This window comes from Zootoca vivipara, chromosome 6, assembly GCF_965207765.1.
Source record: "Zootoca vivipara chromosome 6, rZooViv2.hap1.1, whole genome shotgun sequence".
In the NCBI taxonomy this organism is placed as follows: domain Eukaryota; kingdom Metazoa; phylum Chordata; class Lepidosauria; order Squamata; family Lacertidae; genus Zootoca; species Zootoca vivipara.
Window position 1 is genome coordinate 46,513,656 of NC_142589.1, and position 24,346 is coordinate 46,538,001.

General features: G+C 42.7%; 1 protein-coding gene across 2 annotated transcripts in view; it reads left to right on the forward strand.

The window, feature by feature from the left end:
- The window catches only part of BCO1 (beta-carotene oxygenase 1), a 28,748-nt gene extending 11,593 nt beyond the window's left edge, over positions 1-17,155 (forward strand). For both annotated transcript variants that reach the window (XM_035119380.3, XM_088672022.1), the window contains 8 exons: positions 521-668; positions 1,914-2,061; positions 2,961-3,187; positions 4,821-5,078; positions 10,123-10,228; positions 11,054-11,148; positions 13,200-13,311; positions 16,030-17,155. In XM_035119380.3, the coding sequence (XP_034975271.1) occupies positions 521-668; positions 1,914-2,061; positions 2,961-3,187; positions 4,821-5,078; positions 10,123-10,228; positions 11,054-11,148; positions 13,200-13,311; positions 16,030-16,226 (1,291 nt within the window). In that variant the 3' untranslated portion in view covers positions 16,227-17,155. The remainder of the gene's footprint in view (positions 1-520; positions 669-1,913; positions 2,062-2,960; positions 3,188-4,820; positions 5,079-10,122; positions 10,229-11,053; positions 11,149-13,199; positions 13,312-16,029) is intronic.
- The last annotated feature ends 7,191 nt before the right edge of the window (positions 17,156-24,346 follow it).

A 24,346-nucleotide genomic window follows, 5' to 3' on the forward strand; every position in this document is an offset into this window, starting at 1 on the left:
AACAACTGCACCATCCCTGACCATTGGCCTTGGTGGGAATCATAGTCCAAAACATCTGAGCAGCATGAGGCTGGAGCCATAGGTAGAATTTAGTTGCTGCCTGAAGTACCATTCTATGGAATGTGGTGTATTCACAAGTTCAGCTGCAGATTAACACACATTGTCTAACCAAATAATGTGCAAACAAACTTTTTAAAAATCCTTCCAGTAGCACCTTAGAGACCAACTAAGTTTGTCATTGGTATGAGCTTTCGTGTGCATGCACACTTCTTCAGATACACATGAAAGCTCATACCAATGACAAACTTAGTTGGTCTCTAAGGTGCTACTGGAAGGATTTTTAAAATTTTGTTTTGACTACGGCAGACCAACATGGCTACCTACCTGTAACTACAAATAATGTGTATGCATATGTACCAAACCAGTTTTTCACATTTTCTTGGCACTTAAAGATGTATCCTGGTGAAGCTGATAGGAAAGACTATCACTGTGGTGCAATTTCTCCTCCCCTTGACCACAGGGCATTCTGTTATTTATCCCACACAATACCTGAGTTCACAGACAACTGTCTCATCAACATAATGAAAAATGGTGACGATTACTACGCTACAAGTGAGGTTAATTTCATTAGGAAAATCAATCCTCGGACTCTGGAGACCTTGGAGAAGGTAAGCATTGGTGTCTTACAAGTAGACCTCATAAGGCAAAAGGCCAGCAAATAGGGTTGCCAGACTCGATAGAGGACAGGACTTCTGTGCCTTTAATTGCCCTGCTCTCTTTTGAGTCTGGAAACCTTAAAGAGAAACCAGCAGACTCTTAAACTTGCAGGATCTGAATGAAGTATAATTCTGAACCAATGCTTTAGTCTGGGGTGGGCAACCTTATCTCTTCTGCATTCCCTTGGGGGTAAAATGTCTGGTGCTTTAGCTATTAGCATTAGATGAGGCCAAAGCCCAAATTGGATAGGCCATTCCTTCTCTTCCCCCCCCATCCCACCTTCTCCCCCCCCCCCCCGTCCTTTCCTCTTGCATGAAATTAGGCCACCGGTTAAATGCCATTATTTTAGTCTTTGCTCTTCCTGGTCAATTGCCCAACAGAATCCTTGGCAAGGGTAGCCGTAAGTTCATTGGAGGCTGGTGCTCATTCGGACTGGTAGGACAGAAAGCAAGGAGGCAAACAGTAAATGTAAAGGGACCCCTGGCCATTAGGTCCAGTCATGACCGACTCTGGGGTTGCGGCGCTCATCTCGCATTATTGGCCGAGGGAGCCGGCATACAGCTTCCGGGTCATGTGGCCAGCATGACTAAGCCACTTCTGGCGAACCAGAGCAGCACACGGAAACGCCGTTTACCTTCCCGTCAGAGGGCTACCTATTTATCTACTTGCACTTTGACATGCTTTCGAACTGCTAGGTTGGCAGGGCAGGGAGCGAGCAACGGGAGCTCACCCCGTTGTGGGGATTCGAACCGCCGACCTTCTGATCAGCAAGCCCTAGGCTCTTTGGCTTAACCCACAGAGTTAACCCGCGTCCCTTAAGTTCAGTAAGTTCAGTGGAGGCTGGTGCTCATTAGGACTGGTAGGACAGAAAGCAAGGAGGCAAACAGTAGGTGGAGCTAAAGCCAATGTTAGAGCTAATATATTCCTCCTGAGTTCTACAAGGGCAACACTGAGACTAAGGAAGAGGAAGGCAGCAGCCAGTGCCACCCTCTGAACTGTTAGTTAAGTAGGGGGGGGCAGGTGGGAGTTGCATGTGGGTAGACGTGAGTCTGGTGGGGCACTGTTCCATTTGCCCTAGTGGATCAGCCTCCCGTGAAGAGATTCCTTAGCAAAGGTACCAGCACTTTCTGGGATGTGAATGATGATCATTAACACAGCCCTCCATCCTTCTGTCTTCTTTTGCTGTCCTGCGGTAGGTTGACTACACCAAGTACGTGGCCATCAATCTGTCAACATCCCACCCCCATTATGACAGTGCTGGAAATGTTCTCAATATGGGTACCTCCATTGTGGATAAGGGGAAGACAAAATATGTTATCTTTAATATCCCTTCTTCAGCACCAGGTAAGAGGCACAAGGAGCTGGAATCTCTGAGGTCCTTATTAATGCAAAATAAAGCAGGATCAGGTGGATTTGTACAACACGTTGTGCTTAGAGAACACCAGGGGCACTTCTTCTCCTAACAGAAATAGCAGCTTTGGGGAGGGGATTTTAACCAGGATCATAGCAAGGGAACAACCATGTTGTATGGGTAGGTGGTCTATGAATAAAAAATGATGTGTGGGTGAGCAGGGTGTGTGTGTGTGTGTGTGTGTGTGTGTGTGTGTGTGTGTGTGTGTAGGGCAGGCATCCCCAAACTGCGGCCCTCCAGATGTTTTGGACTACAATTCCCATCTTCCCCGACCACTGGTCCTGTTAGCTAGGGATCATGGGAGTTATAGGCCAAAACATCTGGAGGGCCGCAGTTTGGGGATGCCTGGTGTAGGGGGTGAATGATGAATTTGAATCTGCATTTTAAAGGGAAACTACCTAATGTGCACTTCTCAAACCAAGCCATCCTTAAGAATTCACACTTTATTGAATTCTCCAGTGCAGTTCTCCAGCTGTTGTGTGTACAAAAATGCACGTGCTTGATCAAGTATGCTTAAAAATGCATGCTATTGTGAAAACAACATACAAAATTGAACTTAAGATTGGGGGGAAATAAGAAACTGAGAGAAACCAAAATTGACGGATTTCTTCCTTCCCTACTAAAGGGTGGTTTTCCTGGCCCCCTCCCCTCCCAAATTCATGCTTGAAAGAAAACCTCTGTAGCTGATAGAAAGCATTATTCAAGTCTCATTAGGGCAGGGGGTACAGTTGTAAGGGAAGAACTGGTGTGGCAGTTCTCTGGTTTGCACAAGAGCTCAGAGGCCCCAAAATGTTGACGACCCTCGGTGTATGTGTTCTTTTTATTTACTTAGCAAGTGAAAAGAGGAAAAAGAAGTCGTGCCTGAAACACCTGGAAGTCATGTGCTCCATCCCCTCTCGCTCCCTGCTCCACCCGAGCTATTACCACAGCTTCGGCCTTTCGGAAAATTACATCGTCTTTATGGAGCAGCCCTTCAAACTTGATATACTCAAGATGGCGACAGCCTACATCAGAGGGGTGAACTGGGCCTCTTGCCTCGTGTTCCATAAGGATGACAAGGTATATATACACCTTTCCCCCACCCCCTCCTTTCTTGCTGAGTACAGCAGTACAGTAGTGAATTTTCTGTAACTAGCTATTAGTTTTATACATCTCCCTTACTCCAGCCAACATATTGTTATTAGCATGGACATTTATTTTGGAATGCCACACCTCGCATTAAATTGCAGGTGCCAAAGCCCATATTTTCATGAGACCGTGGCTAGCAACAATTTGCAGGGTGTTTGCTTATGTGAGTTTTCTTGATGTGATGACTCGGAAATCAACAAACCTCTGGAAGTACATTCACACAATCTTGGCTGTAACCTCTGCAGTATAAGGTGGTCACATCTGCATGTTGTCTAACTGACATTTGGAAGTTTATTTCCTTGCATTGGGTTCCATTATTTTATTTTTAAAATTATATATCCAGAGCTGCTAACAATATAAAAAGCCCAACACTGACTAAAACAGCCTTTCCTTACCTTATGTTCTTCAGATGTTTTAGACTACAACTTAGGATGGAGAAGAGATTTGATTCCGTTTGCATTTTAATGGGAAGTCAGCTAATTTGCACTCTGCAAACCAATACATGAACTGAAACACAATTATCCTTCAAAATGCACATATCTATGAATTTTGCAATGCGGTTCTCCAACCCAGTAATGTTTTTTTTAAAAATGCATATATTTGCAGGAAAGTGTGCAATTTAAAATGCACATTTTCATGAAAAATATATACAGTATATGTTCAGAACTGCATTCAAAAATGTGTATATTACCAGAAAAATCAGATATGCTGGTGAGTTTTCATGAAGATTAAAATAATAATTACAAACGGCTGAGAACACAGAGAAGTGAATTTAAGATTGGGAAAATGAGAAGCTGAGGTAAGCTGAAATGGACACTTTCATCCATCCCTAACTGTAGTTCCCATTAGCCCCAGCCAAGACTTGATGTCATTGGCATTAAAATGTCAGCTTGTATTCCACTCCTCTCTTTAATCTGGCATTATTCTTCATGTGTTAAAACTCTGACTTAGCCATTGAGCTCATTGGATGACCTTGGGCCTGTCCCAGTCTGTCAGCCTAGCCTACCTTACAAGGTAAGCACAGAGCAGGGAGGGGAGAACAATATACACATCTTCAGCTTCTTGGAGGAATGATGGGATATAAATGTAATAAATAAATAAAAACTATTGAGATTTATATGCTGCCTTTCAAACAGCAGTCCCAGGTTGGGTTAGAACAGCAGACAACATAAAATATAATATAATCCATATACAGTTTTTAAAACAAAATATCTAAAATGAATACAGTGGACCCTCGGGTTGCGAACATGATCCGTGCGGGAGGCACGTTCGCAACCCGCAGTGTTCACAACCCGCAGCGCCAGGTCTGCACATGCGCAGGTCGCAATTCAGCGCTTCTGCAGATGCGCAAAGAGCGATTTAGCGCTTCTGTGCATGTGCGAGCTCCGAAGCCCGGAAGTAACCCGTTCGGGAACTTCCAGGTTTGGCGCAGGACGCAACCTGAAGCATCTGTAACCCGAGGTATGACTGTATACAGAATTTTTCAGTCTGATTGAGTAATGTAATTTCCAATTTTTTTATGACAGCAACATTCTTAACCAGAAGTTGTGTTGCCATTTTGTAGACCTGGATCCACCTTATTGACAAAAGGACCAAGAAACCGGTGTCTGCCAAGTTTTGCACAGATGCCATGGTCCTCTTTCACCACGTGAATGCTTACGAGGAGGAGGACCATGTGGTTTTCGACATCATCTCCTATAAAGACAATAGCTTGTACCAGATGTTTTATTTAAAAAACCTGGGCGGTAACTTTGAAAACAGCACCAAACTCAATTCTATACCAGCCTGCAAGCGATTTGTGATTCCTCTGCAGTATGACAAGGTAAATCTAAACTATCTTTTGGTTCTGATTCACATAGTGAATGGTGAACACAGCATCTACAAGCATAAGAACAGAGAGTGCAAGTTTTGTCAAGGCAATGCAAAACTTAAATGTTGGATAGTTTGAGTAGGGACATTTCCAGACTATTGCTATTTTGGGATGGGATTCAATCGCATACAGTAAAAATCAGGTTGCAAAATCAAAGTTGTTTTGGAGTCCTTGCACAACAAATTCATATTTTATAAGCAAAGTGATGGGAAAATGCATCTTTGCTTGACACGTCATCTAACCTCTCTGCAAAGAAATCAGGATGAATGCTCAATAAACAGGTTATCTGGATGCAACCTTAGATAACAGTACTCTTCTAGAATGTCATGTTTCCCCAGGAACAGTCTTATATAGAACTTTCTGGTGCTCCCTGCAATGTCTTCTGCTGCTTACATGGAAACTCGCTATTAGCTGAATTAATAGTAGCACCAAAAAAAAAAAATCTGATGAGGCCTGGGGCACTGCAGAGAGTAGTGACAAATTTCTCCAGCCAGGCCACACCTCTGAATCAGCTCTCTGGGAGCTGGACTCTGGGCCATAGCTATTTCTCTTAAAGGGGCAGCATGCCTGATATACCATAGTTGATAATGCTTACATTACACTTCTTCCCCAAATCATTGGTAGTTAAGACCTGGCAGGGCCAGGTCAATGATTAGTCAGAGTGAGGTGAGTATGCTGGGAGGCAGTTGGTGGCCCTCAAGTTATTCCTCCTGAGCTCACTGATCATACCCTTCTGATGGAGAAGAGAGCTGTGTGTCACAAAGCTTGCCCTCCACCCCGCTTAATCTCCCTCCAGGGTAGAGCAGTGCCCGGTTGCTAGTCCTGAAATAGGATTTGCTGCTATATGTAGAATGGGTGCATGTGTGAACCATATTGTCCTTTGCCTCAGGCAACAAAATGTATTGGGCTGGCTTTGAGACCTGGGCTCTGTGGGTGAATCACTGAAACGGTATGCATTTCTTTCCACAATCTCCAGCTGACCTGGCTTGTTTTCTGGGTCAGCCAAAAGAAAACAGTCAGAAGCACATTGCCTTCTGAATGACCTGGGCACAACCCAGGTAAGCCAAATAATGAAATTAATTCATTGCATTATTTACTTATACTGCGCAACGTGTTTGTATAACTCTGGCAGCCAATGTTTTGGCTGATCTACGTGGAAATCACACCTATACCCATCAGCCCAACTTGGGAGAATATCCTTTCCCCATGCAGTCTCTGTTGCCTGGCTTTCTCTCCCACAAAATCCTAGCTCCACTCTTTCCCACTCCCTCCTGCCCCAGGTCCCAGGTCCCACTTCCCAGGTCTCAACACCATAAGCACCAAAGGAACATACGATCCATGACATTCATAACTGCGTGAACCGTTTTTTAAAAGTGAATTGCAGGTGCAGGGAGGGGTGGATCAAGAAGGGAAGAGAGTGCCTCACCATCACTGGAGCCGGATCCACTGGGGTTAATGGGACATTGACCTCCTAATTTCAGACTACCCTCAGCCAACCCCTATATGCCTGCCTTCTTACTTGTGCACAGTCCAGTGGGCCGCACTTCCTAGCAGCTTACTCTCAAAGGTGCCCCTTGTAGAATTCAGCAGAGAGGAGGATGGGGACAGAACTAGAAATAGTTGGCTCCGCCTTTCAGTGGCTCTGGCTCCACCTACTGCTGGCTTCCTTGCCTGTTGATCTACCAGTCCCAATGGGCCACAGACATCACTGCACTTCACTGCATGTTCAGAAGCTGACCAGATTTGTAGTTGAACCTTACTCTAACATTAGCAATGGGACAATGTCCACCACAGTGCTTAAGGGCAGCAGTCTAGTTAAGAAGGTGCAAAATGTGACCCACATAGCTCCATCTCCCAATGGAGGCAGATGGCTGGAAGAAGGGGCCTCTGGAAGGATAGATGGAGTCTGTTGCCACTTTCCTCCACCACTCAGCATCCACCACCCGAGGCAGCCGCCTTGCCCTGTTTAACAGGGCTGGTCCATTGTGCCATGTTTTATTTCAAGGTCACATCCATGCCATACATTCAAAGCAGATTATTCCTCCCCTCATTCCTGACAACTGTAGTTTGTTAAAAATGCTGGAAATTATAGCTGCATGAGTGGTAGACTACAGTTCCCAGGTTTCTTTGGGGGAAGCCATGTGCTTTCAGTCTTATAATATGGATGTGACCTTTCTCTACTTTGCTTGAGAATTACATTTTCTGAGAGGTAACTCGGCTGCATTGCACACTGCAACACCAGAAAACAGATTTATTTTTAAAAACATGAGTTTAAGTGAATGCAATGTGAGGTATGTTCATGAAAAAAACTGCTCATTATTTCTAAATTGTTTATTAAGAATCAGATTCCATTTGTATGGGAATGAGGAGGGGGAATAAGATCACATTTTGGTTAATTCTAAGGTAACTTGAAATGTATTTCTTCATGTCTCTGAAGAATGGGGGGTGGAGCACTGGCATGGGAGTGGCTTGTGTGTCATACATAACAAATGCACATGTGCCTGTTTAGCTGCATGTATATGCGCTGGGGAACCTCAGTGGGCTGTGGCAAACAAGGGCGGCTGCAACATCTATTACATGTGCCTGTGCAGCTGAAAAGCAAAGTAAATACCGATGATGTAATACTACGTAGCATTTATTATAGTACTTGAGGGAGTGCAAAACACTTCACCAAAATTTATCAGCATTTATTATCGCCAGAATCAAACTGCATGTTGCGTGGTGGTTGCAAGACCGGAATGCCCTGCAATTTTGTGTTTCTTTGTTTCTTAAAAAGTATCTGCAGGCAGGGGTTGATGGATTGAGGTGGGAGTAGAGAAGTCTAACCCTTTGCCTCTGAGCTGGTTTCCCGTATTAAATCCCCTCCCACTGAAGTGTACATTTTCCTCTATGCATCTAGTACCAATTTCATCAGAACATAGGAAGCTGTCCTATTCAGTATAAATCAGACCATTGAACCATCTGGCTCAGTTCTGTCTACACTGGCTGACAGTATCTCTCCAGGATTACAGATGGGGGGCATTCCCAGCCTACCAGGAGATGAGGATTGAAGCTGGGACCTTCTGCATACAAAGCTGATGCCTTATTCCTGAGTTGCAGCACTTCCTCTTTCAAGCAAGAGGAGGAGTTAGGTTAGGGCTGAAAGTGGGAGGACATTGCAGAGCGCTGAAACACTATCTAATGTAGCTTTCAAAACACCCCTGTAAGGTCAACCAGCATTGTTATCAAGGGATATACAATGATGGTGCATTTTGGAAATTTTAGACTCAGGGCTTAATGGCCTTATTGCCACCCCACTTTAGATGTTGATACAACATCTGCCTTGCACACAAAGATCCAGGATCAATCCAAAGACTCTTCAGGCAGTGTTGGGAATGTCCCCTGTCTGAAACCCTAGTGAGGCACTGCCAGTCTAGATGGGCCTGACATCATATAAGACAGCTTTCTATGTTTCTATTCTCTTTCTTTAAAATTTACTAAGCCACCCAAGCTGGGTTTTGGGACCCTCGTGCTCTTTCTGCTGAGTGGAGCCCTGGATTTCTACCCCCACCCCCAATGGCACCACTGAGGTCACCGACTGAGTTCACAGCTGCAGTGAGGTTTGCCCTGGGCATTTCCCAGTTCACAGTCTTAACTGGCAGATCTCATGTGACATACACATGATTTCCAACAGGGAAGTGCTACCTTTGTCAAGAATCCCACCACATTTGAAGCAGCCCTGAAACTGTCTTGTCTTTACACTTTACTTTTGTAGGGGTAACTCATTCTGCCCATCAACCTGTCTGGCAAGTTTTGGCCTGCCACACTGTGGAATGGCTGAGAAAGTGTTCCTTGCTACGCCTTTGAAACAGGGTTATACTAATGCTATGAAAACACAGCTCTGTACTAATAACTGAGATTGCATCAGTTGTTTCCCTCAATATTTTCTTCCTTCCTGAACTGTAAAGAATGAAAGGCATGGGGGCGGGGGTTGGGGTTGGCAAAAGTGAACTGTTTTTAGTATTTTCCCTTTAAAAATCTGCATAGCAAATCTCAATGCCTTCAAATCTTTTATACTATGGCAAGTGGATCCTACAGCACATTGTCTTAATGTATTATCATCTCTCAATAAAAATCCTGTTTAGGGTGCTGGCTAGCCAGCCAGGCCCCTCCCTCCTGCAAGCCATTCCATCCCCATCCCTGACCCAGTTTCATCATCATCACTATTATTATTATTTATTATGTCACTTACCTTGCCTAGGACAACCAGGTCCTAAAGCAACTTAAAACTAACCAACCAACTAGACAATACACCCTACATAGGTACATTAAAACCAAAAAGGAAAGAGAAATACATTAAAAACATCCCACCCACTTAAATAGTTAAAGCCAGGTGTCTGGTTATAGAGGAAGGGTTTTGTCTGGCACGTAAATATATGTAATAATGGTGTCAGGCAAGCATCCCTGGAGAGAGCATTCCACAAATGGGGAGCCACTGCAGAAAAGGCCCTTTCTCATGTTGCTACTCTCAGGACCTCTTGTGGAGGGGGCACACGAATAATGGCTTCAGATTATGTGTACAGGATTCAGGTCAGTTTATATTCTCTTTTTAAGGTGACACTCAGCATTCCAGGGTTACTGTGCATGCTCAGTCCTCATTGGGTTTACTAAAAATAACCCATCTCTGTGTTTGAAATTGGCATTGTTGCAGCCAAGTTGCTTCCCATCCATTGATTCATAATTTTGTGAGCTGTTTTCTATTATGAAATACACCCTAGTGCAAATTTTACATTTAGTTTAATGGTAGAACAGCTGCTTTGCATGCAGGAGGTCCCGAATTTTATCCTCAGCATCTCCAGGTAAAGCTGAAAGAAACTCTGGTCTGAAATCCTGGAGAGATGCTGCCAGTCAGTGTGAGCTAGATGGACCAATGGTCTGACTCTGCAGAAGGCAGCTTCCTTGGTTCCTATGTATTCATTTGGCACTGGAAATGCACCCTTTGCACTATGTCTTTCAGGAGGCAGAAGTAGGCTCGAATTTGGTCCAGCTCCCATCCACCACTGCAACTGCAGTGAAGGAAAAAGATGGAAGTATCTACTGTCAGCCTGAATTAATATATGAAGGTGAGAGGACATTGTTTAGGCAGTGGGGAGGGAGCCACATTGCATCTTCTAAGTCTCATAACTTCTATTCAGGGATCTATAAAATATGACTGTGCTTGAAAATATCCCACCAGCTACCTTGTGGAATGCCCATTGAAATGATTGGCGACCTTATAGGACAGGGGTAGCTAACATGGTGCCTGTCATGGTCTGGGTTACAAGCAGTCAGAGTCCCGGCTTGGTACGTTGGGACCAGGGTAGAGGTTGGGAAGCAGGAACCAGCAGTCCAGGGTCAGCAGTCCAGGGGTCAGGAAGCCGAGGGTCAGGAAACAAGGAGTCGGGAAGCCAAGGGTCCAAAGTCAGGATACCAGGGGTTAGGAAGCCAAAGCAAGGCTAGGTGGGTAGTGTGTTGCTGTGGCAAAAAGCCAGAGAGAATTACTGGTCTTATATACCCCTCCCGGCCCTTGCCACCAGGAGCTACGAGTCTTCTGTCAAGCATTGCCCTTCCAGGCCAAACTCAGGAAGGCCCCAGTCCTGCAAGGCCCTACCAGTCACGGGGCCTGGCTCCTGACAGTGCCCTTCCATTAGTTCCAGCCAGCGTGGCCAGTTGCCATGGGAAATGGCTGTTGGAGTCCAACAACATTTTGAGGGTGCCATGTTGATACCCCTGCTCTAGGAACTTGACTCCATATATGATCACAGTTGCAGAGGGATTACACAGGAAGTCAGTCTTACTGTATTTAGTACTATAGTCTCTTTAAATATATTTACCCCTATATCAGCAGTGATTCCGTTTTCCTCTTTTTTGTTTGTTTATGAGTACAAATTGTTCTACTTCCCTTGCAGGAATAGAGCTGCCTCGCATCAATTATGACTACAATGGCAAAAAGTACAGATATATCTATGCCACTCAAGTTAAATGGAGTCCAGTTCCCACACAGGTATGCTGTCTAAAAGCACACTTCCTCTTATAACATGTCATTGTGCAATGCCAATAAACATTATACTGACCTTTATTACACAAAATCTGTTTAAAGCCAAGGCTACCTTTCCTCTGACCTCCAACTTCGCAAGAGACTCCGATTGCCATTTGCAGGCCAGGGAGCTAAGTACAAGCAGAGCAGAGTTTGAAATGAGCTGCCTAAAGAGGAGGTGGCACCTCCTTCCTTTCAGGTTCTCCACAGAAGTGCTTTAGATTCAAGGTTGGGAACCTGTGGCCCTTCAGATTTTGGAGTCCAGCTCCCATCAGCCCCAGAAAGCATGGCTATTGGTCAGGGATGATGAGAGCTGTAGTCCAACAACATCTGGAAGGCCACAGGTCCCCCACCCTTGCTTTAGATGCTTTACTGAATCACGTCCGTTTCTATTGTCCGTGGCCTATTTTATTTCTCTTATAATGGATGATGCCACCCAACACAATTATATGCATAGATCACAGCTTTAGCAACAACCAAAGAGGCCTGAGTTAAATTTGCTTGACATGCATGTTTTGTTAACCCTTAATTAAGGTTGTTGCTTCTTCCTGAGTTAAGGTCAAGGTAGGAGGACAATAGGGTGAAAATAGAGCTGAGAAGAGACTTCCTTTTTCAGCAGCAAATCTGACCCAGAGTTCAAAAGTTTTCCAAGTTATTTTGGCAACTTTGGAAAGTTACATGAAATGTGACTTTCATTCTATATTTATTTATCAAGTCAGAGATACGGAAGTGGGACCATGAAGTAATATCCTTATGTCAGGACCATATCCTGTATTCTAGACTCCATTTTAGGGTTCCCATATTTCCAAAAGTATGAACCAGGACACCCCCCAAAATTTTTGAGCTTTTTAAGACAACCCCCAAAGTTGTTGAGCATTTTTCAATTGACTTGCCTAAGATCCAGGACAAAGCGCTGCCTTTCGGAAATTCCTCCCAAACATCAATTCTGCCTTTGAAATCCTGGTAATGTCTGGGAAAATCCAGATATATGGCAGATATAATATCTAGGGATGGGCAAATCTGTCAATTTCAATTTCTCTCAGTTTCCCATTTTTCCAATCTTAAGTTCAGTTCCCCACATTTCCAACTCAATTTTCAATTGTGAGTGTGTGTATTTTTAAAGTCCTCATGAAAATTCACCAGCATTTTAGTTCAAATTTCATCGAATTGACACGTTATATGCAATTTTGCCTTAATAAAAATAATACACACATTTTTGGGAAGCGGTTTTTCCAAATATAATGCATTTTGTATGTAAAATATGCAATTTCATGCACACTTTACCCCAATATGTGTATTTTCTACACATTACTTGGCTTGAGAACTGCACTGCAAAATTCAGAAAAGTGCAAACTTTGAAGGATGCTTATGTTTCAGTTTGTGCATTGCTTCAGGAAGTGCAAATTAGGTAGGTTCACTTTTGAATGTGAATCTGAATCAATCTCAATATTTCTACACATAAAAAAATAATAATGGGGATGTTGGACAGAAAAGTTAAATGTTTATGTTGTTTGATTATTTCTTACAATCGTAATTTTAATCTCACCTTTCAGGATATAAATCTTTCCAAGGTGACTCACAATGAAATATTAGAACAATAATAAATACAGTATATTTAAAGAAACTATATATTTTTATTTACTACTTGTATATGCCCCATTTCTGCTCAGGGTGGATCACAGTTTAAAATCATGACTTATAATCTAATAGACGCAATATAAAATAAAAATGGGAAAAAGAAAAAGAAAAATACTTGATCTGGGAAGGGGAGGAACAAAATGGTAGTAACTGTAGGTTCCAGCCAGGTCAACTGAGAAGTCATTGCTGTCTCGCATCTCCCTCAGTTGTCCCCAGACACGCTGAAGGGGGTGGGGATTTGCTGTAGCATCTCTCCCTCTGAGTCAGGCAGTTGGAGTGGGGATTAATTTTATTTTGAGGAGGCATGCAAATCAAAATCAGGAAAACATTTGAAGAATTCTGTCATAAGAATGCATTTCCCCTCTTCTTTGTTCACTTAGGTAGTTAAAGTTGACACTCTGACGAAGACGGCACTTCATTGGGAGGAAGAACATTGCTGGCCAGCTGAACCAATCTTCGTTCCTAGTCCTAATGCCAAAGAGGAAGATGATGGTAAATGACATAATGGTTCTAATGAGGGAAAGTGTGAAGATTTGCGAAAGTTAGGTAAAAGTAAAGGGACCGCTACAGCGCTCATCTTGCGTTATTGGCCAAGGGACCCGGCGTACAGCTTCCAGGTCATGTGGCCAGCATGACAAAGCCGCTTCTGGCGAACCAGAGCAGCGCACGGAAACGCTGTTTACCTTCCCGCTGTAGCGGTACCTATTTAACTACTTGCACTTTGACATGCTTTCAAACTGCTAGGTCGGCAGGAGCTGCGAAAGTTAAGACACATTTTAAAGGGAATGGGATTTCATTAGTTGCAAAAAACCAATGTTTTTATTTAAAGTCTTTCTCTTTCACAAAGAGAACAGGCTTTAAGAAGCTGCTTTCCCAAGAATGGAGGCAAACAGTTTTTTTAAAAAGGGATTTGAAGGCAGTATAATACAGGCCTTGTTTACCTTATTGTGATGTAGATGCTCATTTATTATCCTGCTGCTGTCTCTGGTCAAACAAGTTTGGGAGGCTTTGGAAGCATTACGGAAACCTGCAAAACCAGTGACTAGACAGCCAGCTTTCTCTCTCCCTTTCTATCTCTCTGGTTTTGTTGGGGGAGAAGAAACTGCTCAAATTCTGCTGGAATCTCAAATGCATACATACACCATTTTATCGGTATGCTGCCTTTTTATAGTTGAAGACCATGCTCAAGGCGGCTTACAACATGGGGGGAAAAAATTACAAATCTAACAAACATAGTCATAAACAATAAATAAAACACATCGAAAAGTACAAAACCAAATTGAAATAATTTCCACATAAATCCTAAGATCTAAAAATAAAGATACCAAAAAAATTAAATATCAATAACAGCAACAACCTCCTGCCAAAAAAGAAAACCCTAAACAAAACCCCAACTCAAGAGCCAGATTTATTTGTTAAAATATGTTGGTCATCATGGCAAAAGTACAAACTGTATTAAGGTATAGTGCAGATAGGACCTGGTACTCAGAGACATGTTGCCTCTGATCCTGGATGCAGCATACGACCAGCATGATGAGTAGCCACCAACTCTTAGGTGCAGGAGAGGGAATCTATCTTCCGGTCTTGCAAGTCAATGAGTGTCCGGAAACTCAGGCAGAGGGATTTAGCTGATATTCTTTCAAATAGGAAGTGTTGAATTTATGAGCAGTTCCCCAAAGCTTGTACTGTACTAAGGTACCTACTCCAAATGGAGAATTTGATTTTTAATGACTAGATTGGCACATGTCATCCTTCCATAACAGCCCCTAAACCTTGTTTGTATCACCAATAGAAATTTCTCGACAATGCAACCCACTTATCCACTGACATTGCACAACTCAGAACAAAGCAAAGCTACTTTTCGCCTTGACAGGCACAGAGGCGTGTACAATGGATCTTTCAAGCAGCCTATTGGAATGGCTTATCATCAAAGGGCCCCGTCTTAAACTGTGTAATAGAGTCCTGGAGATTAAGGCTGTTTTGTCTAAGCTAAACAGCAGAGTCAGCAAGCACAACAGCAGTTGTTTCATCACACTCCGCCAGTTCTGTTTTGGAAGAACTGCCGATAGGAGCAAGACATAAATATATGCTATAAGTAACTAAGGCTGTTAACTAATTGAATATATTTTAATTGACAATATCTGCCTTTTAAGTTATATATTCATTTAACCGATTACATGTAAATGTTTGAAAACCAACAAAACCTCAACATAGGAGCTTTTTGATGGAGATGTGAGAACATCCAGTTTAATAAACAAAAGTTCCTGCTCAAGATTATAAGGAAAAGTCATAGTTAATAGTTTCTCTACCTATTTCAGTAACTTCAGTTTTCAAGCGAAATACTGAAGGTGGTCCTTGGAAGCTTATCAGGGTGAACAAACCCTGGAATGTGCAAGGGGTTCTTTGCCAGACAAAGTGCCCCTGAAGCTAGAGAGTTTGAAAACCACTACAGTAACAACAACAACAACAACAATAATAATAATGTGTGCCATTAACTTTGCATGGGTTCAAATCTCCTAAGTAATATTATAAAGTATTATTGTTGTTATTATTAATTCAATTTCTTTCCTACCCTTCACCATAATGTCCCAGGCTGCAACTCTTTGGATTTAAACTTTGCAGGCTTGTTGATGACTCACTTAGTCCATGGCATGTTGGCTAATGTAGTCTGAAAACAAGTCTTTATAATCAGGGCTACATTCCTGCTTACGTGAGTGCTTCAGCATTTGCACACATGTTGAGAAACCATTCCAAGAAGCTGCATGGAACCATTATATACTCGTGGTAATGCTGACTTAATTGGGAATCTTGACATCCACACATTGTGGCTTTTGACACATGTCACTTTCCTTTGTCAACTGTCCCCATTGCATTTATTTATCATGTGTGCCCTGCACATCTTTCAAGAAGCCCAGGGTGATGTAGTTGGCTTTCTCGTATTTTATCAACATAATAACATAATAAAAGTTGGCTTGTTTCCAGTTAATTCTTTAGCTTTTTAAGTGGCCAGCAGGCTATTTCTTCCATGCAGCAACAGTGCTTTCATTTTCATTGCAGTTTAGTGGGAAAATATTAACTCACTGTGCTAGGGCAAGCTCCAAAATTTAAGCATAAATTTATATCCATTCCATGCCCCCACTGCCCCATCTTCTCAAAAAAAGCCTTATTTCAGGAAAATCTGTTTTAGCATATATTCTGTTGCAACTTTAGGTATCATCTTGTCATCCATCGTAACGTCAGATCCCCAGAAGCTACCTTTCCTGCTGATACTGGATGCCAAAACGTTAAAGGAAATAGCTCGGGCCATGGTCAAGACAGATCTGCACCTGGACTTACATGGCCTCTTCATACCTGAGAAAGATTTGAAAATGGAGCCTGAGGCAGATTCGGACAACGAACACGAATAAAATAGACTGTTTCATGTTATAATCCGAACATTAAGTCTTGCTGCACACTGCTGAAAAAAATGCTGTGATACTCCAGTCCTCAGCACATGCACCTCTATATTTACCTGCAATGCTGGACTAATGGCCTGGTTCTTGGCATATGGTGCAAGCTGTCTGCAGTATTTCCTGGGTGCTTTTGCCAAGCTTTGCAAGATATCTGTGCAATGAACATATGACTTAGTTGCTTGAACAAAGTGTGTTTACAATGTGGTGTGTGCAACATGAATCACACTTTCCAAAGTTTGAAATCTTCCAGGATTGTGTTCAGCACATAATTAGAAGAAGAAAACCCCGATAATCTGAGTTTGTCAGAAATTCTGGTGTTTGATCGCAATTCATTTGTGATTCATTGTCAGCTGATTACTTTGGTGCTTCATTTGCTAAATCCAACGACCAAAGTGAAATGTCAAGTTAAGGTGCTAAACGATTTCTTGACCTGACATTCTGTATTATTTCAAAAGAAGGCAAGGCTCATCCTCCTTCCTGTGTGGAAAAAAATGTTTAAATCCAGAGTGCTTTTATATTATTTTTAATTATATTGTAATTATATTTAAAGCAAGCCTTTTTCCTTTGAATCCTTCAGATGTACTTATTTTTAGATCTTTTCTTTAAGAACTTCTAATACAAGTTCAGTGGGCTTACTGTCCTTACTGTCTCATAAGTGAATTATACTTTGCTATTTCAGCAGAAGCGAGATTGTGTTCGTATATTTTTGTCTGTTTAAGAGAAATATAACCAAGCTAAGACTAAGCACTGTGTCCAAAGAACCTAACAATTAGTAGTGACAAAAGTAATTTTACATGCGCAGACAGAAATACTTGTCTCATATGGTATTCCCTAAGGTATATTCAGCAAAATATTGTAATATAATAAAGATAACCTTAGCTAAACACACTGTTCTGAAGCCAAGGGCAAAAGAAACCAGAATATGATTTGACTTCAACTTTAAATATGTCTGATTTTAAAAAGTAAAGGTCCTGATAGGCAAGTATTGCCACAAATGCTTAACAAACGCCATCTTCTGTTATTTTGTGAGCTGTAAAATACTCATGCAGAAGTCTTTCTTCTGAATACATATAAAGAGCATTGCACTATTAATCCCAGATCCCCCTTCACCCCCAACTGCACCCCACCCCTGGCACGTCTTTTTGTTATTATTTTCAAATACGTAGCCAAACATAAATAGCATTTTTCTAGTTGTTCTGCAACAAACCGCCTACAGTTCAACCACTGCCTTTTCTTTCGAAGAGCATTTAACTCTGCACCTCTTAAAGAAAATGAGCTGCTGGGAAAACTATTCACCCATTCTGTAAAAGGGTGTGTGTTGTTCTGTGGGCTTTATTTATTTACTTCATGAAATTTATATACTCTGAAAAACCTCAAAGCGGTTTACAAAAAGAGAGACAGAGAGAGAGAGAGAGAGAGAGAGAGAGAGAAATTCACAACCATACTTCAAAACTTTAGTAATTTAACTTTTGTGTAAGTTAAATTACTAAAGCACATTAGAATTACCTCGACTTTCTAAGCATCTGGATAGGCTTGTTTTAGCAGGTTCTTAAAAGAGTATAGTGAAGACGCCTACTTGATCTTGATAGGCAGGGAGAACGCTAAACAATCAAGTTCTTGCAAAGGCAGAATAGGTAGGCTATGTGGCATCTGTAGTAGTGCCAATTTCACCGACTGAAGTGGTCAAGTGGGCACATGTGGGATAAGGCAATCTCATCGGTAAACTGGTCCCAAGTTGTTACGGGCTTTATATGCTAATAGTGGCTCCTGGAACTTGGCATAGTAGCAAATCAATAGCCAGTGAAGATCTCTGAGCACAAATGTTATGGGCTGACACGGCCTCGTACCTGTCAGCATTCTGCACTAACTGCAGAAGTGGGAGGGAAGCCCCACATAGAGCGCATTGCAGTAATCCAGTCTTGAAGCAGCCAGTTGGCAAGGCTTTCAACAGCTGTCCACTGTAAGAGCGACCCCAAATGAGTGGCAAAAAGGCTGCCATTTTTAAAGGTGGCAGCCATTTTGAATCCCCCCCAAATTCAGAAAGCACCTCAGAATAGTTTTCTATGGGAAGCAATACAGGGACTGCTCCGATTCCCACCCACCCCCTCAACCAGAATTTCACCTCATGCCCCTGAAATGTAACCAAAACAAAACAGCCAATTTCAAGGTGGGTGAAACAGTAGAGAAATAGCCTTTGCCTCTTTCTTCCAGCCCGCTGCCCTCCTTAGAGCTCAATCCAATGCATGTTTACTTGGAAGTAAATTTCACTGTAATCAGTGTACTTGATCCTTCAGAAGGATACAGTCTTAAGCACTATACAAGATCCAGCCATTTAGAATAGCATTCTGCCACCATAGCAGTTGATTTGTCTGCGATCCTTTGAAATTATGGACATTAATTCAATAACTCACTGCCCATTTTCTATAGCAAAAAAAGTGACAGCCATAAAGCTTGGAAAACAGCAGAGGGACACATAGCTCTCACTTCTTCCTGTTCTCATTTGAAAGCCACCATTTTGTGGCAGGGTCGTTGCCATTCTTATATTTTGACTCTCTCCTTCCTCCAGGTTCAATACCCTGGCATCTCCAGGAAGAGTTAGAGGAGACCCCCATAGGAAATCCTGGAGAGCCACAGCTACTCAGTGTAGAAAGTACTGAGTGTATCTGGCAGTTTCTTATGTTCCCAAACAGCCTCTGGAAGGCAGATAAGGTTCCTCCTGCTGTTATTAAATCTTCATTCTCTCAGTACTGCTGCATACACAAAAATGCATACAGTTGGAATTTAAACCAGGTTTCCTCAACATGGCACTCACCAGGTGTTTTTGGACTACGGCTCCTAAACCAATCCATAAGAGTAGCGTGCCAATTTTTTTAAATAAAAGCACATTGCCTGTATCATAACAAATGAATCCTCAATCTGGAAAGGAGGGTGATTCGGATACTATATTCTAACTGGGTGGCCATTCATGGACAGAAATCAAACGTACAGTAATTCTGTCTTAACAAGGAACTTGGCATGGTGCAAGGAGATTACAGTCCAGGTGCCATTGCATTATTCTGTCTCATGCTAGCTTAATTTTCACTTTGGCTCCCCCTAGAATTCGATAAACGTCTTTGGAGCTGAAGAATGTTTCAGACCAGAGATGATTTGGGAAATCACCGTAATGTGTATAAACACAGTAAGCTGTCAGACCCATTGAAATTAAGTTAAATATCACGCAGTTCTTGCTTCATTTGTTCTGATTAACTCCAGGGGGCATGGTATTTTTACCAAGGGAATTTCTGGTGGGAAGCTAAAATCCCAGGTATGTTCAATAGAAACCAATATGTTTATTTTAGACTGTTAGCAACTGAGGGCAGTTTGCACAATCCTTCAATGCTTTTTAACAAAATTAGAATTTCACGTGACAAAGGTAAAGGTCTGTGCAAGTGTTCCCCCGACTCGCAGAGTCCCAGTTTCAATGCTCAGCCTTAACCATTGTTAAGCTTGTGGTAGCATCATAGCTTGAGCTCGTTTCACTTGGGTCTCTTTTTCTCAGAATAACTTATCAAGATTTACAATTCCTTGTGGAGTATGACTAAAATGAGTAAGACTTTTTTAAAAAAATGAAGATAATTATGTCAGTTCATTTGGTGAAAATGTATATATCGATACTGCAGCATAATTTCATTATGATGGCCAATGGTGGGGGAGACATGAAGTAGTATGCAAGCTTTTGTGTTTTCTTAAGTGACAAAACAAATTTGGAAGGGAGGAAAGTTTGGAGAGAGAAAAGATGTTGTTGAGCACGATTTAAAAAAATAAAACAAAAACAGTCTATGGTCACAGCCACACCATCCATTTAAAGAACCCTGGGGAACTCACAAAGCTATGATTTCCAGCACCCTTAACACAATCAGAGACGTCTTTCGCATAGGGTTTAATGGTGCATCGCGCCAGGGTGCCGGCCTCTCAGGAGCGCCCCAGCGAGTGGGGGAGCTGCATGGCTATGCTGACGGCCTCCCATTTCCCTGCATGACTGCCATATGACTGGCGGGCATGCAGCTTCTCTCCCAAGCCTCCACGGGGATTGCTCTCCTCCTAAGGAGGCTTGGGAGGGAAGCTGCATGCCCGCCAGCCATATGACAGGCATGCAGGGAAAGGGGAGGCCGTCAGTGGCCCGCAGTGGCATGGGGGGGAGTTGCGCCCCCCATGGCTGGCAGTGTGCAGCTTCCCCCGCACTATCCGTGGTAATTTGGGGGCGCTGAGCAGATATTTGCACCCCAGTGCCGCATCTGCTAAAGACGGCCCTGAACGCAATATACAGTAGTTCCCAACATTCTTTGAGGGAACCCATGTGCTGTAAATGTGTGTTGAATGTGCTTTAAATGTTTTGGATGTGACCATAGATGGAATAGAGGAGTTAACATGCAGATCAAGAAGGTTATAGTTTTGGGGGTAGCCTTCCTATTCATATGGGAAGAAAGCCAAATATGAAGGGTCATGATGATAGAAATACTGTACAAGTATATAAATTAAGCATCATGGACTATGGAGGAAGTGGATAGAGCATGCCTCCACAGGGCATTTTATAGTGGAGTTTGCATTGCTCACACAGGTAGCTTTTTTGCAGTATCCACAATACATTGTCTTTCTCAAAACGCCACCCCATCCTTCCTCCCCAATTCATTCTGGATTTACCAGTTCCATGTGTTTTGTTTTGTTTTGTTTTGACTTACTGCATTTTATGTGTCTATGTTAAATCTGGATTAAGTGGGGAAAGCATATGGGATGGCATTTTTGCTGAGGATCACTTCATGTGAATGCTGTGTAAAACTTTCATGCATGAGAAGCACCGAATCCACAATAAGCTGCTGTGTGGAAGCACTCAGATAGCTATTTTGCTCCCCCTGCCATCATACTAGAAGCTGAATGGTGGTAGATTCAGGTCTGGCAAAGGGAAATACTTTCACCATGCAGGGATAGTTAAATTACAAACTATGCTTCCACAAGATGTAGTGATGGCTACCAACTTAATGACTTTAAAAGGGAATTAGCAATATTCATGGAGCATAAGGCTAAAAACTGCTGCGACATCATGTGTACAGCACCCTAAAAAGCTTATGAGCTTCTAACCAGCATCTGGTTGATCACAATAAAAACTAGATTATGGACTAGATAGACTTTTGCTCTGGTCCAGCAGGGTTCTTACTATCCCATTCTTCTTCCTCCCAAAGAAGCCCAATGGGCAAATTGTTGTTGTTTAGTCGTTAAGTCGTGTCCGACTCTTCGTGACCCCATGGACCAGAGCATGCCAGGCACTCCTGTCTTCCGCTGCCTCCCGCAGTTTGGTCAAATAGTAAAAACAATGCAATTAAGATAAAACATGTTGTGAACAATTAAATACAATTAAGAATATCTTAAAACATGTTAAAATAGCCACATATAATTTCAAGGTTGGTGAGAACAGTAAGTTGTAGCCAATACTACTCCTGCTCCGAGTAGTTCCATTGTAATTAATGGCCATGACTAATTTAGGTCTATTAATTTCAATGGGTTTGCTATGAGTAAAACTTAGTTGGAGACAACCCACTATCTTTCAACCATCAAAATCCTGGGTAATCAGGAAATGTTTTTAATTTCCTCCTGAGTGTTAATAATGTCTTATTTTGTTCTTAATACTGAGAGTGAGCCTTTAATTGATAAAATTGGGTACATAGGGCACTTCCAGACATGCTATTTGGGAAAATGTAGGTTGCACAATTGAAGCTAATTTGGAGATCTAATGCAACAAACCTGCTTTCCTGAAAGATTCAATTTTTGCAATACGTAAAGTGATGGGGAAATGCACAGGAAAATGTGGGATAATATTTGCTTGATGCAACATTGTCTAACTTCCTCCAAACAAATCAGAATGAATGCTAATTAAATAGCCAGTGCCATCTAATTCCCCTGCAAACAAATAAAGATAATGCTCAATAAACAGTTTGCCTGGAAGTTCCATGCTTTGGAAATGGAAACTGGACCAAAGAGGGATGGATGACATTGCCCCACATCATTCTCACTGAGTTATTGGTTAAGTAGGGCTTTGAATTCAAGTTACCCAGATCTGACTATTAACATACACCCATAGGATATGCTGGATCTTACAGGCCTTTGGGGCTTTCTACTTGTGCAACATGAAAACCTGCTACTCTAACCAACAGGTTCAATGCAAGTGTGAGGAGTTGAGCTCAGCCGACCATGGCCTTGAAGCTGTGCCATTGCAGGTACTACTAGAAATCAACACTGGTGGGCCAAAAGTGGTGTTCTATGGCAGATGGCTACCTGATGTCAGGGGCAGACCTTGGGAATATGCCACCCTGTGCAAGGCCATTTGACGCACTCACAGTACCAGCTTAAGCTGGGCTTTGGGAAGGAGGTACAGGGTCCTAGAGCCCACCTATGTCCTTCCCAAAGCCCAGTAAGAACTTGCATGGCTTTGGGAAGGTAGAAGGAGCACTCTTGGACCCTGTCAGAGCCCACATGCCTCCTTCCTGAAACCAGGCAAGCACTGACCAGGCTTTGAGAAGGTGCCCTTCTTGGTTGCATGCCCGGTGCAACCGCTTGCACTGCCCTAAATCCACTCCTGCTGGTGTGCTCTTAACCTCTCCTCTCCTTGGCTGCATAAAGAGCTGGGACAGCAGGTAAGGCAGTCCTGAAGCAATTTCCCATAGAAAGCAGAGGATAGGTAGGGTAATAAGATAAAGAAATTGGAAAATCCAGGTTGAAGGCACCTGGTGGAAAGCCAGTATTGCAGCAACATCAGACTTTTACTCTCTTATATCACAGCCAGAGCCCTACATCCAGCCTTTCCTCAGATCAGTGATTGCATCATAACACAAGGTCACATCCATACATGCCAGAGAATCATGGGAACTGTAATTTACCCCTCACAGAACTACAATTCCCAGCATCCTTAACACACTATAGTTCCACCAACATTCTTTGGGGGAAGTCATGTCTTTTCAGCACAAATCACTCTGCTGATGTAAACAGTCTTAAGTCCAATAACATCCCTTTCTACTGAAAGCTTTTGTCAGACTAACTTGCTTTGGGTCTGTTTTAGAGCCTTGATTCCATTGCCACTGAAGTAAATGGCCAGATCTTTGTCTTTAGGGATGCCGGGTCAGAACATAAAGCTCAGTATACAATTAGGGCTCTTGAAATCAATACAAGCACTTAAGGAGTTGCACCATACACCAATATCCTGGAAGAAATCTCAGGCAGAGGATTAAAATCAGGGTGAAGCTGAAAACATACCGTCACTTGCAGGCAGGCAATATAAAAGGGTGTGTATGTTTTTGTGGAGCAGGGCAAGGCTAGTCAGGACAACCTGCTTAACACCAAATCTATGCCACTGCAATGACTAGCCTAAAGTTACGGTAAGTCAGGTGATCTTGACATTAATTTGCATGAATAAAACAGGACGACTCTATTTCCCCTCTGACCCAAATGTTGCAGTGCAAGCTACTTCACATGTGATGTTTTTCCTGCACATGGGTCATTAAAAAACACGCACACATTCCCTACCAACTCCATCCTTGCATTTAAAGTGTAATGCTGGGGTTTATTATGGACAGTGGCTTCCTCGCCTACCTACCTACTTCCTGTTCCTCGGCTGTCACCTAGCAATAGCCTACAGCAGTAGGCTGTTACAAAGAGAGAGAAGGAAAGCAGAGCTACTCCATCAGATCTACTGAGAGCCTTTGGGCTCATCCACACTTGCTTATGGGCTGCATTTTTAGGCACATGTCCAGGCTTTCCAGATTCAGGTTTGATCAGTGGGGTTTTTTGTTTTGTTTTGTTTTGTCCTGGCACTTTCCCCAGGAAAACCTGAGTTGGCAATAGGGTTTTCCGCAGATTGTCATGTGCTCCGATTCCGCTGTAAAATGCTGGTTTCCCAAGAGAAAGTGACCGGGGGACAGACGGACGACAAACCCTGCTCAAACACGGACCTGGAAAGCCTGGACCTGTGCCTAAAAAGCATGTAGCAAAGGTTAGTGCAGACAAGCCTTTTTCCTCAGTGGTCACTTAGCAAAAGCAGCTCCATCAGG